The 14472-nt window shown below is 39.7% G+C and overlaps 1 protein-coding gene across 1 annotated transcript in view; it reads right to left on the bottom strand.

The window, feature by feature from the left end:
- The window catches only part of SLC26A4 (solute carrier family 26 member 4), a 62008-nt gene extending 47849 nt beyond the window's left edge, over positions 1–14159 (bottom strand). Inside the window, exons 1-6 of the mRNA XM_001363561.5 lie at positions 13967–14159; positions 13243–13401; positions 11523–11662; positions 8186–8296; positions 5042–5226; positions 3743–3907 (exon numbers count right to left, since the gene is read on the bottom strand). Of these exons, the coding sequence (XP_001363598.1) occupies positions 3743–3907; positions 5042–5226; positions 8186–8296; positions 11523–11662; positions 13243–13397 (756 nt within the window). The 5' untranslated portion in view covers positions 13398–13401; positions 13967–14159. The remainder of the gene's footprint in view (positions 1–3742; positions 3908–5041; positions 5227–8185; positions 8297–11522; positions 11663–13242; positions 13402–13966) is intronic.
- Between the last annotated feature and the right edge of the window lie 313 nt (positions 14160–14472).

Here is a 14472-nt window from a genome sequence, read left to right as displayed (position 1 = left end):
TTTTCTTCCTGCCTCTCATTTTCCCTGTTATTTTAAAACTGCACTGCTCAAGTCTTATATTCCCACTTCAGCTTCTTTATCTTTATCTTTATTATACTTAGCTGTCAGTACTATAGGACACAAAGCTCACTGAGAGAGAAACAGAGAAGGAGAGAAACAGACTCAGAGAGTGAGACATAGAGAAAGAGAGAGAGATAAAATTAGCCCCGAAGGAAATATCTTACAACAATTTTCTCGTTTTCCCTTAAGGAGATAGATGCTCTTTTAAATTTGTTGATGGGTTTTGTTGTGAATGATCAAGAATGATAACACCAGAAGCAAAGTTCTATTCTTCCAAGTTGCTTATCCAATAATGCTTCTGGGCTTCTGGGCCTACTGATTCACATCAGAAGAACTTATTCAGTATTAAGCTAGAACAGCTTAAATACCTCCATCCAACTTGGCCAGTCCCTGAGGAGCTTCCATATGATGCAGTGTCCCAGGGAAGGTAGGTAGTACAGTGGGCAGAGTGCCAAGCCAGAAGTCTGGAGGACCAGCGTTCAAATCTAGCCTCAGACACTTTCTAGCTAGGTGACTCTGGGCAAGTCACTTAACCCCAATTGCCTAGCCCTTATTACTCTTCTGCCTTAGAACTGATACTAAGGCAGAAGATAAGGGTTTCAAAAAATAAAACAAGATGTCCTATCTTGAAAATGTAGCCTCAGGAATAGACACCACAAAAGGGATTTTTCTCTTTTTTTTAAACCCTTATCTTCTACTTAGAATTGATACCAAGTGATGGAATACAACTGTGTTGTAAGAACGGATCAACAGGATACTTTCAGAAAGATCAGAAAAGAGCTGCACAAACTGATGCAGAGTGAAATAAGCAGATCCAGGAAAACATCATACACAGTAGCAGCAGCAAAATTGTGGAATGATCAACTGTAAAAGATTCAGCTACTTTCAGCAATGCAATGATCCAGGACAATTCTGAGGGACTTATGACAAAGAATGCTCTCTACTTCTAGAGAAAGAATTACTGGAGTTGGAATGAAGATCAAACCATCTGAATTTTTCACTTTAGATTATTTGGGTTTTTATTTTCAGGTTTTGGTTTTATGTAAGTATACTCTTTCAAAAATGAACAATATGGAAATATATTTTGTATAATACATGTACAACTCAGATCAAATTGCTTACCAGCTCTGGAAAGTGGAAAGGGAAGAGAGAGAGGTAGACAATTAGGATCTTATAACTTCAGGAAAAAAAATGGTTTTTACATGTAATTGGTAAAATAAAATATCTTTACAAATTAAAAAAAAAAAAGAATTAATACCAAGTATCACTTCCAAGGCAGAAGAGTGGCAAGGACTAGGCAATGGGTATTAAGTTATTTCCCCAGAGTCACACAGCTAAGAAATATCTGAGGCCAGATTTGAACCCAGGTCCTACTGACTAACAAGCCTAGTAATCTATCTACTGAGTCACCTAGTTCTCCCACAAAAGGACCCTATTAAAATGTATTTTTTTTCATGGAATTATAGGTTTACTTTGTTGCCACATTACTGGCTTTCCAGTGCTCAAACCTTTGTTGCATCACCCTTCCCCTTCCCAAGAAGAAAAGAAACAAAAAAAAAAACTCTTACCTTCTCTGTCTAAGAATCAATATTAAGTATCAGTTCCAAGGCAGAAGAGCAATAAGAGCTAGACAATTTGGGTTAAGTGACTTGTTCAAGGTCATTTGCTAGAAAGTGTCTGAGGTCTGATTTGAATCCAAGATCTTCCCATCTCTAGATTTGGCTCTCTATCCACTGAGCTACCTCGTTGCCCCACTATAGTATCCTTTTGCTAATTTCTATAATTCTCTTCAACATAATCCCCTTTCCTACATCTTCTGTCTAGTCTTAGCTATTACTTAGACTTCTGTAAGAGCTTCTTTTCCAATCGTACTTTGAAATATTTAATAAGTAGTTAGGTTAATTCACTGCAAAAAAAGATTAGGATTTCTTATAAAGTGATTAATAGGCTCAGTTGGAAAAGAAACAAGAATATACATGGCAAAATAAGAGGAGGATCAGAGGGTGCCCAGAGACATGGCAGTTTGGCTGTCACATTTCCTTCTCATGCTCTTGCTTTTGACTCACATAAATCACTAAGCCTTTATAATAAGCCTATCCAATGTAGGCTCAATTTTTTCACTCTTCTTGTTTCAGTACCCACATCTTTATCCAAAAAGGATCTGTGATCATGTCTTGCTTGTAATACAGTTCCTGGAGACAAAATGTCTCTATTTGCTAGAAGATCTGTGGTCAAAAGAGATTGGATTGTTAAGGAGTTCAGTTCCTGGATAGCTAGGCAGGACAGAGACCAGTGAAGGACCTTCTTCTAAGCTCAAAAACAGGGCAACATTCTGGGCTCAGAAGCCAGGGCACTTGGGTATAGAGATAAGCTGACCCAGTGAAATAGTCGAGGGGTTGGAAGATTAAAAGAGTGAGCCACAGTTAGGCAGTATAGAAAGTAAATAAATAAATAAATTGCATTTTGAAGATTTCAAGTACTCAAGTTTCCTAATAAAACAAAAGCCGGTATCTTCAACCCTAACATTCTGTCATTGGTACTATATCACACTGAATTATGATGGATTGTCCTAATCACTGTGCCCCATAAAAGGGCAATGAATAGATGCACATTGGGCACAACTAGGTTGTAATTATAGTTCACCAATTACATGAAAGAATTGGATATGTGACTAGAAATAGAGTTGGGTTAGTCATGTGGCCAAAAGTAGCGATAATCACGGGACAGCATGGATCCATGTTTTTTCATGTTAAGGCCCTCAACAAAGATTCCAATACATCGAGAGGATTTCCAGGATTATAGACAAAGAGTTATCATGGAAGAAAGGCTCAGGGGAGGAGGGGGTGTCATCTCCACGAATGGAGGGAAAATCCATGACTGACAAAATCACTGATCAATTAAAACAAAACGTATCAAGTAGGCACAGAAAGAACAAGGGATATGACAAGAAGCAAATTTTAGAAATATACAATAGTTCAAATCCAGCCATAATAATTTCTTATCTGTGTGATCCTGGGCAAGTCACTTTTACCCCAATTGCCTAGCCCTTACTACTCTTCTGCCTTAGCACTGACACTTGTATCATTTCTAAAACAGAAGGTAAGAATCTAAAATAAATTAATAAAATAAACAACCACTAGTTACTCTTCCATCTGTGACTTGGGCATTTACCTTGTCTTCTATGTTCAGGACCTTTGGCTTATCTTGGATTCTTTTCTCCCCTCTCATCTCTCATATACAATCAATTATCAGGTTCTATTTTTCCATCTCTAAATCTTTCAGCTCCGTTGTCCCCTCTTTATTGCCACAATCTGCACTAGTTCTGTCTCTCATTACTACTTTATGAGACTGTCACATCAGACTCCTTACAGGTCTTCTTGCGTCCACTCTCTCTCCCCCACCACATCCAATCCTTCTTCCACAGACAGTCCTTGACAAAGAGTGCTCATTGTACTAGTACTTTAAAGTTTGCTAAGCATTTAGCAAGTGTTTTCTCATTCATTCCTCATAACAATCCTGTGAAGTAGGTGCTATAATTATCCCCATTTAGCAAATGGGGAAACCTACCTGTCTTTCCTTAGCCTTACCCTGAACACAGATATACTAATAGCAGGAGAAAGGCTCTCTACTACCTGAGGTCAGTATTGGCAGGATTAAAAAATGATAAGTCAAAAATACTCACATAGATTATTGAGAGGACACCATTATAATTTTTGGTCGAAATGTTGAGGACAATTTTCAGCTGTGAGACAAATACTTGAAAGGCAGCTGCTGTTGTGAATCCTCCGACTAATGGATCTGCGAGATATCGAACGATGAATCCAATCTGCAAACCCCCTAATACCAACTAGTAAAGAGAGGGAAAAAAAGATTTGCTGAGGGAATAGAAATTTATTCTATTAACATTGCTAATATTTTTAGCTCTAGCTGATATTTGCATAGCGCTAATCAGGTTTACAAAGTTCTTCCCAGGAGCTAACTATGCAGTTCAGTGGATAGAGAGCCAGTCCCAGAGACTGGGAGGTCCTGGGTTCAGATTTGGTCTCAGATACTTCCTAGCTGTGTGTCCTTGGGCAAATCACTTAACCCCCATTGTCTAGCCCTTACTGCTCTTCTGCCTCACAATTGATACTTAGTATTGATTTTAAGACAAAAGGTAAGGGTTTTTTGGTTTATTTTTTAAGATATATCAGTTATCTCATAATCTTAAGAAATATATATTTCAGGTGTTATTCTCCCCATTTTAAATACAAAGAAACTGAGACTCAGGAAGGCCAAATATCATACTACTAGTAAATATTAGTAGTGGTCATAAAACTAGTAGTAACAATAACTGACATTTATCTTCATAGAAGGGTATTCTAAAAGTCTTATAGCAAAGTTAAGCTTTAATAGCTAAAGTGCAATTTTAAGCTTTAAAAATAGATTAGATACCCCATTTGGCCCTTAAAGTTTGCAAACAATATCATTTTGTCCTTACAACAACCTTGTGAGGCAATATTTACAGATATTATCCCCGTACTACAGATAAGGAAGGTTTAGGGAGAATAAGAGACAATCTAGCCATGGTGGAAACATAATAGATACATCAGAGAGAAATCTTGAACTGAGCCCTGAGTTCATGCCCTTGGCCACATATCTAGTAAGGGTCAGAGATGAGATTCAAACCCACGTCCAATAAGAAGCTATGATGATGATCTGAGAGCAGTTCACTCCAAATCGTACAGATCTGTGGTTTTGTTAGTGTGGTGTGGAAATCCTTTCCACCAATGCAGATTGGTAACTCATCTGTAACTTAAATTCTTCAAGAATTGCTTAAAGAATTTCTAAGTTAAAGAGTAACTGAAAGGTTAAGTGACTTGTCAGGTCTTTCTGACTCTAAGAACAGCCCTCCATCCACTATCCCTTGGTCATTCCCCAGCATTGTTATTTACTAAAGCAGTAATAACTTAAAGTTGTATTTGCCATAGAGATACGTTACCTGTATAATGCCTACTAAAACAGTGAGGGTGCTGGCAATTAACACTCTCTCTGCATCTCTGGCGCCAAAGTCTATCTGGGTATCATTGTCGACTGTACCATTAATGCTAGGCAAGATAAACTGTTCATCGGGGGCCATGCTTAGCACAACAGATCCCACCATCAAACTGACCACAGGAAAGGGTCCTGGAAATCACAATAATTCATTTATTATTAGACAATTAAAAATCACAGATGATCACATATTACTGTCAACAATACATCAGATAACTAGCACCTTGGTTAGGGGGAAAAAACCTGTTCAATTATCACTCCCGCCACAATCAAAACTACAATCCCTCAAAGCACACAGATTACTCTTGCTTTCACTTTGTCCCACAATAAGATTATTTCCATCTCGTGTGAGCCCATTTCTCATTTTAGTTTGTGTTTTGGTTTTTCTGGGAATGAGTTAACTCAGTGATTTTTTCAATATTTCACAGTTCAAAACAGAGAGTGAACCGCAAGAGAGGGACTATATATTTTTTTTTCTTTTTAGCCTGGACATCTACTTTGATTTCATATTTATTTATTTTAAACCTTTACTTTTGGTCTCTCTAACAACTCTAAAACAGGGAAGCAGGGTTAAGAGACTTGTCCAGGGTTCCATATCTAGAAGTGTCTGAGGCCAAATTGGAACTCAGGATCTCCCATCTCCAGACCTGGTACTTATCCATTGTACTACATAGCTGCTCCAGGAAATATGCTTTTAATCCAAAAGTCCAGGACAAGGAAGGAACTTAGGCAAATTAACTCACTGCTTTCTTTTCCCTCTTTGCTTCATTCAATACTGAATTCCTTTGCCTGAACATAGACAATTCATGTCTACTCTACACTAATTAAAAAGTACTTTTCAAATTTGCAGTGACCAAATACAGAAGGAATTGTGCAAAGGCACGGAGATTGAGAATAATGAAACATTTGGGAAAAAGCAAAAAGGCCAATTTGGCCAATAGGAAATAAGGTTTTAAGAAGCCACTCATATACTAGTATCTGAGCATGCAGGGTTCAAATCTCAGCAAAGTAGCTTTAGACAAATCTTATTTCCTCGGTCTCAGTTTCCTCATGTGTAAAATGAAGGAATTGGCTGAAATGGCCTCTGACACCTAGCTCTAAATATATAATTCTCAGGTTTGGCTTCTGTTGGGTAGGCCATTGAAGGTATTTGAGTTAGGAAGTGACATGGTTAAATCAATGCTTTAGGAAGACTAATCTCATGGGACTACCAAAGAAGAGATTAGAAGTAGGAAAATCAGTCAATTAACATTTATTAAATGCATACTCTGTGCCAGGCACTGTGCTAAGCATCAGAGATACAAAAAGATAAAATTTAATTGGTTATCATATGAAAAGCAAGTAAGAGAATGTCAAGGAAGTCCAGATGATAGAATGCCTAATGAATAGGGTGATTGTGAGGAGCCACATACAGGTGATTTAGAAATAAAAGGATTTGGGAGGATGGACAGCATCATATCAAAATCGACATTCACTAAACTAACGTTATTGTTTTTTTCCCCTAAAACTACTTTTCTCCCTGACTTCACTTTTTTTCTGTTGTGCTGTTGTTCATCCCTAAGGTTGTAGTTGTAGTTGTAGCCCTCTGGTTATATTAGACTCTTTTTTTTCTCATAATCAATTAATAATTAACCAATCAATTGTTAAACTTTTATAGGAAGTAACCACCTTATGTCAAGTACTGACTTCTAATCTACATTTTCCACATCCCTCTACATCTCAGTTTACATTGTAATAACATACTTCATGCCTTTATTATCTTCATATGGATTACTGCAATAGCCTTCCATCAGGACTTCCCACTTCTAGCCTGATTTCCTCTAATTTATGCTTCATATTGCAGCCAGAACAATCTTTCTTATGACCAGATCTAGTCATTTCACTTCTAGTTACAAAAATCTTCAGCAAGGTTCTATTACCTACCAAGTAAAGCTTGAACTCCTTTGCCTGGCATTCAAAGACCTCCACCATCTTGTGGACTTGACAATCTGGTACCACCCTAACATTCCAGGCTTTACAAGTAGTTCCCCTATAAAGCGGCATATATATTCCCATAAAGCACTGAGTTATTCACAATCTTGCAATAAAAACCATACAGTTTATGGGGGGAATGGGTTTGGGAGCAACACACTCAAAAACTTCATCAGAGACACATAAAAATGGTAGGAACCAAATAAAAAAATGGTAACACAGTTTATACATGTCAAATGGTTAAGAAACACACAACTACTCCAATAAAATAGTAGCTTGATTTGTGCCCCAGGATGCAGGAACAAGTTGAGCAGGCCAGCCAAACTCCAAGCCTTGGGGCTCTGGCTGGTTGGAGGTGGAGTGTTGTGAACCAATCTTTGTCCTCCCACAGCTCCTAGTGCACCAAAAGATGCCTGACTCAAATCCTGCCTCCTCTATGAAGCTTTCCCTAATCTTGATCAGTAATGACTTTTCCCCTTGAAGTCACAGCACTTGTCTTCACACCTCTGATGCGTTTTTCTGTAAGCCAGGTTTTAGATGTCACTGTGGTTTTTGTCTTATACTCCTCAATTACAAAAGGTCAGGAAATAACTGGTTGAAATTTTCTAATTTCCCTAGTGCCTAGCACAATGGTCTTCTGAACTCAAATGTTGGTTGAACCAATGAATTCTAAATTAATTTATGAAACAAAGAGTTCAAAGTCATTATTAGGTTTTCCTCTTTTCATCTTCACTTTTGTATAAGATTTAAGATCTTTTTTACTTTTTAAATCAGATGTTAGTTTATTGTATGAAGTAGTCTTTTCTTCCCAAACTTCTATGAAAATTTGAAATGCTATAATTTCTATTTTGTCTCAGTTTTTCTACTTCTCCTTAATTATTTTCTACTGAAAAAGGAAGCTCTATTACTTCTTTCAACAAGGGCATTGCATTTCCAAAACAAAACATTACTGGCATGTCCCATAAATAGAAATAACATACAAATAACCAAATTGACTATCGCTAAAACCTCAAATAAATTTAAAAACCAAGAGAAAATCCCCAGAAGGCTAACTTAGATATTCTCCAATGTATTTTTAAAGTCCACACTAAGCTAATATTAGAGATATATTAATAATTACCGACTGAGATGTGTTTTGATGTTCCAAAAATAAAATATGTCAAGATGGGAAAGAAAGCAGAGTAAAGACCATATCCGACAGGAACTGCAGCCAATAACGCATAGGCCATACCTGAAAGTATATCCAGAACAGTTTAATTTACAAATTTGCCTTTTATACCAAGAGAATGCTGTCTAGTAGGACTAGGTCTCATAGGTCTCTTTTAATATTTTTTCCAGTTACATGTAAAAACAATTTTTTACACTTGTTTTAAAAAACATTTGAGTTCCAAATTCTTTCTCTCCTTCCCTCCCTCCCTCCTCAACCCTTTACTGAGAAAGCAAGCAATTTGATATGGGTTATACATGGGCAGTCATGCAAAACATATTTCCATACTAGTCATGTAATGAAAGGAAACATAGACTAAAAACCCCAAGAAATATAACGGTTTTTTTAAAAGTTTGCTTTGATCTGAATTCAGACTTCATCTGTTCATTTTCTGGAGGTGGATAGCATTTTTCATCACAAATCCTTCAGAATCATTGAGAATAGCTAAATCATTCAGTCGATCAGTATTGCTGTTCTTGTTTACAGTGTTCTCTTGGTGCTGCCCACTTAATTCTGTATCAGTTCGTATAAGACTTTCCAGATTTTTCTGAAATTATCCTGCTTATCATTTCTTATAGGAAAATAGTATTCTATCATAATCATATTCCACAACTTGTTCAGCCATTTCATAATTATTGGGCATCTTTCTTATTAATCTCAATAAACTAACTTAAGCTGCTAATTCTAGATAAAATTTTATGGATATGTTGGATAAAATGGTCGTGTCAGATCTGTGAGTTCATTGGCGGTAAATTACTTGTAGAGTAAGTCCTTCCTCTTGTATAGTTTGGGACTCCTCTGTATATTAGAATCTTAGCGGCTTAAGACACTAAGAGGTTAAATGCCTGCTCATGGTCACACAGATGGTGAAAGAGCCTCATAGGATCATTGATCTAGTGCTGAAAGGGAGTACTGAGGCTATCTAGTCTGACTCTTCAATTTTTTTTTTAAACCCTTACCTTCCATCTTGGAGTCAACACTGTGTATTGGCTCCAAGGCAGAAGAGTGGTAAGGGCTAGGCAATGGGGGTCAAGTGACTTGCCCAGGATCACACAGCTGGGAAGTGTCTGAGGCCAGATTTGAACCTAGGACCTTCCAGTCTCTAGGGCTAGCTCTCAATCCCCTGAGCTACCCAGCTGCCCCCTCTTCAATTTTTTAAAAATTATTTTTTAAAACCCAGTGGAATTGCTTGTTGGTTCCGGACCAGGGAAAGGAAGAGGGAAGGGAAAAAATATGAATCACATAAACATGGAAAAATGTTCTAAATTAATTAATTTTAAAAAATGTAAAGGCTTTACATTCTGTCTTAGAATAGATACTATAATTCTACTAAGATACTCAGGTATCAGTTCCAAGGCAGAAGAATGGTAAGAGCTAGGGAATAGGAGCCATGTAACTTGCCCAGGGTCACATATCTTAGAAGTATCTGAGACCAGATTTGTACCCAGGACTGACTCTATATCCACTGGACCACTTAGTTGCCTCCTAACCTCCTTTATTTTAGAGATTGAGAAACAGGTTCAGAGAGGGTTATACAGGTAGTAATCATCGGGGGAGAGGTTGGAATCTGGGTTGCTCAGGCTCCTGAGCCTTTGTAAATGATAGGATTTCAACCACCTTCTCCCAGCTCCATGAATGGCTCTCTATCAGCTGTATCACTAAAAATAATCCAACCTGACTTGAAACAAAAGCTGCATTGAAATGTGCCACCTACTCAATGAACTGTCTAAATTAATAAGTAATTTAGTCATTAAACTGATTAAGCAGTTAAAGGAGTAGATGAGTTAAACCAATTCTTTGAACTGCTTAGTCCATTTGATTCAAATGGTCAAACCAGTTTTGCATGTGGACACACTTGTGGCTGAGCTCAGTGCTCTCCTCTGAGCCCAATTACTGTTCTGCAGTCTCCTTCCTTCCTATGGAAGAAAAAAAGGGTTACCTCTAGGCAAAAAGGAAAACCATTCTGTTTAATGGGACAACAATACTGTCTGAGACTATAAGAATAACCTTTTATATAAGAGAGAGTTAAAAATGTGCCTCAAAGACCAGGCCCTTTCCAGTTTAAATTCTATGTGCCTAAGAATACTAATAATAAGAATCCTAAGAGTGCTAGCACACCATCATTATATCCTCCCCATGTTAGTTCACACTCTCAAGCATGTGCCTAGAGGGATTATGAGTCACCGAATCTGGAGTGTTTCCATATGTATTTAATCTTTTAGTTAAATGTTTACTGGTTGGGCTAGTGAATTTTTATTCTAACTTAATTCCCTAATATTACTTGGCAAGTAAGGGAGAAAAATCTATCAACCCACAACATCAAATGGTGTGGAAATTTAGTCTTTAAATCATTCCTAATGAGAAGTGATAAGTACCCCAAAGAATATGGAATAGGAGGTTAGCTCGGGGAAAGAATATTGTTCTCTGGGGTAACAAGCGCTGTTCTAATATGTTGCCGTGATCTTCATTCTAGTTAGATTCCATTTAAATACATTTTCATTAAAGAACTGGTCCAAAAAGGAAAATTTGTTGTTATTTTTATATGGACTGAAGCCCTAAAACTTTATAGAATTTTTAGGATACAGAAAAACAGTAACAACAACTTCTATTTATATGGAACTTCCATTTTTGAGGATTTCAAAGTACTTTTTCTTGTAGCAATTCTGTGGACAAAAGGTGATGTTGCAAATGGCTCAATTAGACATCTGAAAAAAGGAGAAACTGGGAACTTTCTCTGGGTGTGCATGTGTTCATATGTGGAATCAAAAGGTCTTTATCTTCCACCTCACTAAAATATGAACACAGGTCTTTCCCCATCTAATAGAAAATTTCTTTCCCCTCTGTGGGATTGTACCTCTAAATGTACAATGAAAGGCAGTGTGGGCAATAAGGTTAGTTTGTTTTGTATTTTTTTATTTAAGAAATTCACTTTTCAGAAATAACCTGATTGGAATGATGCTATGTAGTAAAGTGAAGAAGATAAAGAGAGAAAGGGGGAAATTTCATGGCACTTTGGACTGCTAAGAATTAAATCCAAATCCCACCTCTGTTACTTACTAGCTGGGTCACCCCAAGTAAATCACCTAACTTCCTCAGCCTCAGATTCCTCATTTGTAAAAGTAAAGCTGTGATAGATAGTGGGGGGGGGGGGGCGAAGGGGAGGAAGGAGGGGTGGTTAGTGTCCTGGAATGAATTCTGTCTAAGGGTAAAATTGAGCAAACATTAGAAAGACAACCTAATGGCGTCTTACCTTGTAAAGTGGCCACAAGCCCAGTGCTAACACCAGAAATTGTGTCACTAAGTAGCCATTCTTTAACACGGTATTTGGGTAACCACTCCAAGATGGGGAAAAGGGACTTCAGTATTCCAATGAGCCGCCTTCTGGAGCAACTACCAAAAAGCAAGACAAATAGGTTTAGGGCCTAACTGAGCATTAGGGGAAGAAATGATCATCTGAACTCCATGAAAAATGTTTTTTTTTTTTTTTTAACAATTTAAAGTACATCTTCACTTTAACTGCTGAAGTTTTTCTCTTGCATTTGTCCTGAGGTACATACTCATAGATTCATTGAATGTTAGAAATGAGAGCAATTTTAAAGATGATAGAAGTAAATGCAAATTAGAGAGCACCAAGTTCAAAATGTACAGTAATAGAAAAGACACACGAGTATATTCTTATGAGAGCATAGATTTAGAGCTGGAAGGACCCTGTAAGTCATCGAGTCCAGTTCCTTCATTTTGCAGATGAGAAAACTGATACCTGCAGATGTTGAAAGACTTGCCCAGATTCGTACAAATGATAAAAGATAGGGCTCAGATTTGAACCTAGGTCTGAGAGACTCCAAAGCCATGCTATTTCCACTCTAGTCTCCTTCCCCTCCTGGACCTTTTTTTTTCCCCTTCCTTTTCATCTTCTTAAAAAAAAAAGTTCCAATAGATTGTGGTCTCACTAATCGGAAATTGGTTTTGACATTTCTAACCTACGCACCTACTTTTTTTCCCTTTAAGTAAACATGCTTTGTATATTTTGGCATAATGCTCCCTTGGTGCCTTGGTGCCAGTTTTTACAAGATTCCAAACTTGATGAATAGCTAAGTGACTTCCATGTTATTGTCCCTTGCAACATCCCTTTTCTTTTAAAATCTGGCAATAGTTCAGTTTTCTGTTTATGCCATTGGGTTGAGGTTTGCATGTTTAGATTTCATTCATTGAGAGGAGTTTCCGGGTGCTTTTGTCTCAAATCCCTTCCTGTGATTCTGCGACCACTTTTTAATTATATGTTATTATTTAGATCCTAAATTCTCAAACTATAAAATGTAGGTACAGATTATAACCTACTGGAACTGTTCATTTAGCATTCACCATGGCACAAGGGCTCTCAGTCAGGTGATTATTCTAGTGACTCCCCTCCCTCTGGCTGGCTTGGTCTTAAAAACCCTCAGCCTCCATCTCTCCTAGCCTTGCTTGGTCCTCGGAAAGCAGTGGAAACCAGGGTGAAGAAGACTTAAACCACGGTTTAAGAGAAACTCCAGGTGGTGGGAAATAATAAGAGATGGGTGCTGGGAAGAGGGGGGAGGACGGGCGAACGGGGGGGGGGGGAAGGGGGCAGTCGGAGAAAGGAATCCAGAAAGGGGTGCGAATAGAAAGTTCCTGAGGACCAGTTTCAGGAACAGCTAGGGTATGGAACGCGGAATGAAATTTTGAACAGGGAACAGAAGACTTAGCCTGCGGCCAGGACAAGCAGTAGGACGGTGTGCGGAAGAGACTAGTATCTAGAAGGTCAGAGGCTAGCCCGTTTTCAGGGAAGGCAGAGAGAGGGCTCGCTGCTAGACCCACACCCCAGGGAGTGCCCACCCGGGTGAGGATTCCCAGACTAGCATGATTCACCGCTCTGGGTTCGGAGCTTCCTCTTCCCACCCAGGTACCGGCGTGGCAACCCCAGCCCGTGAGAGTGGGGACAGCCTTGCTACCTGCAGCATTTGACCAATTTCTCGCGGACTGTCTTGCGCTCTCGCAGCTGCCGCTCGTACTGCTCCAGGAAGGAAGGCTCATTGTAGACAGGTCGTGAAACCACATAGTTTCTGTACTCTGGCAGCTCCGAGTCCAATCTGCCTGAAGCTGCCATGTCCCTGAGAGAGGAGAGAGGTAGCGGGGGAGAAGACGAGAGGAAAACGATACTCCACTAGCACCGTTCCAGATTCTTGACCCCAGCAGCAGACCCCAGAGAACCAGAGCCTCCCTCCCCTTCTCCTGTAGACATCACCCTCCCCAAATGGAATGGCCTGGGGGACTTGGCACAGAAAATCTGGGGCTCAGAGTTTGGGCAGGCTAAACCTTTTAGCGCGGATCCCCTCCCTCTTTCTGGAGAAACGAGGCGCTGTCCGGGTCCTGAAATTTCTACGAGTCAACTAGGTGGCAAAGGGGTACTGGGGTGAAGGAGGGGATAGAAGGGAGAGTACAGGGGAGAGGACCGCACAAAGAAGTTACCCTCCTCCCAGTTCCCACTAACCTAAGATGGATCCACGAACTCAAGCCCCGAGCAGAGCACTGTGCACCCCGGGGAAGAGACAGACCTGCAATCTGTCGGCGGGCAAAGGTCAGCCCTCAGAAAATCGCCTGCAGCGGATCCCCGCCCTCAGGACCCTTTCTTCCCAAAATAAGAGTTATTCCCCCCGCCCTCCTTTCTTCTCATACCTCACTGGAGTTAGCCCAGGTTAGCTTGTTCTGGAAGAAAGTGGACGGCACCGACCGAACGGAACCGCGATGCTTTTTCTTCAGCTCTATTCACCTTTCCCCTCTCACCCATCCAGTGTACGCGAAGGGTGCTGCAGCCCTGCACTCTGCTGGACAGCCAGAGAGCTCACCTGCTCCTTAGAGTGCCCCTCCCGGAATGTCCCAGGGGATAGGCCCCTGGGGTGCTTTTATATAGTATGTCGAAGGCGGTGGGACGTTTATTTACGGAGAAACAGATATCCCGGCGGAAAAAGAGGGAGCACCCACCAAAGGCTGCCTCTTCTCACCTGCCTAAGGGGAAAAATCCAGTCCCTCTTTCTTTCTCCCTCTCTCTTCCAATCTATATGTACCTGACCCATCTCTACTTAAGCTGTGGTGACCCCGAGTCTCCCCTCGAGGCTCAGCTCTAGGAACCAGCTAGATTCTGGGGGCACCTGACATGAAAGGCAAGGCAAAATGAAGAGAAT

Source organism: Monodelphis domestica, chromosome 5 (genome assembly GCF_027887165.1).
Source record: "Monodelphis domestica isolate mMonDom1 chromosome 5, mMonDom1.pri, whole genome shotgun sequence".
NCBI lineage: Eukaryota > Metazoa > Chordata > Mammalia > Didelphimorphia > Didelphidae > Monodelphis > Monodelphis domestica.
Note: the sequence above shows the minus strand (reverse complement) of the source record. Positions and strands in the feature narration are given on the sequence as shown.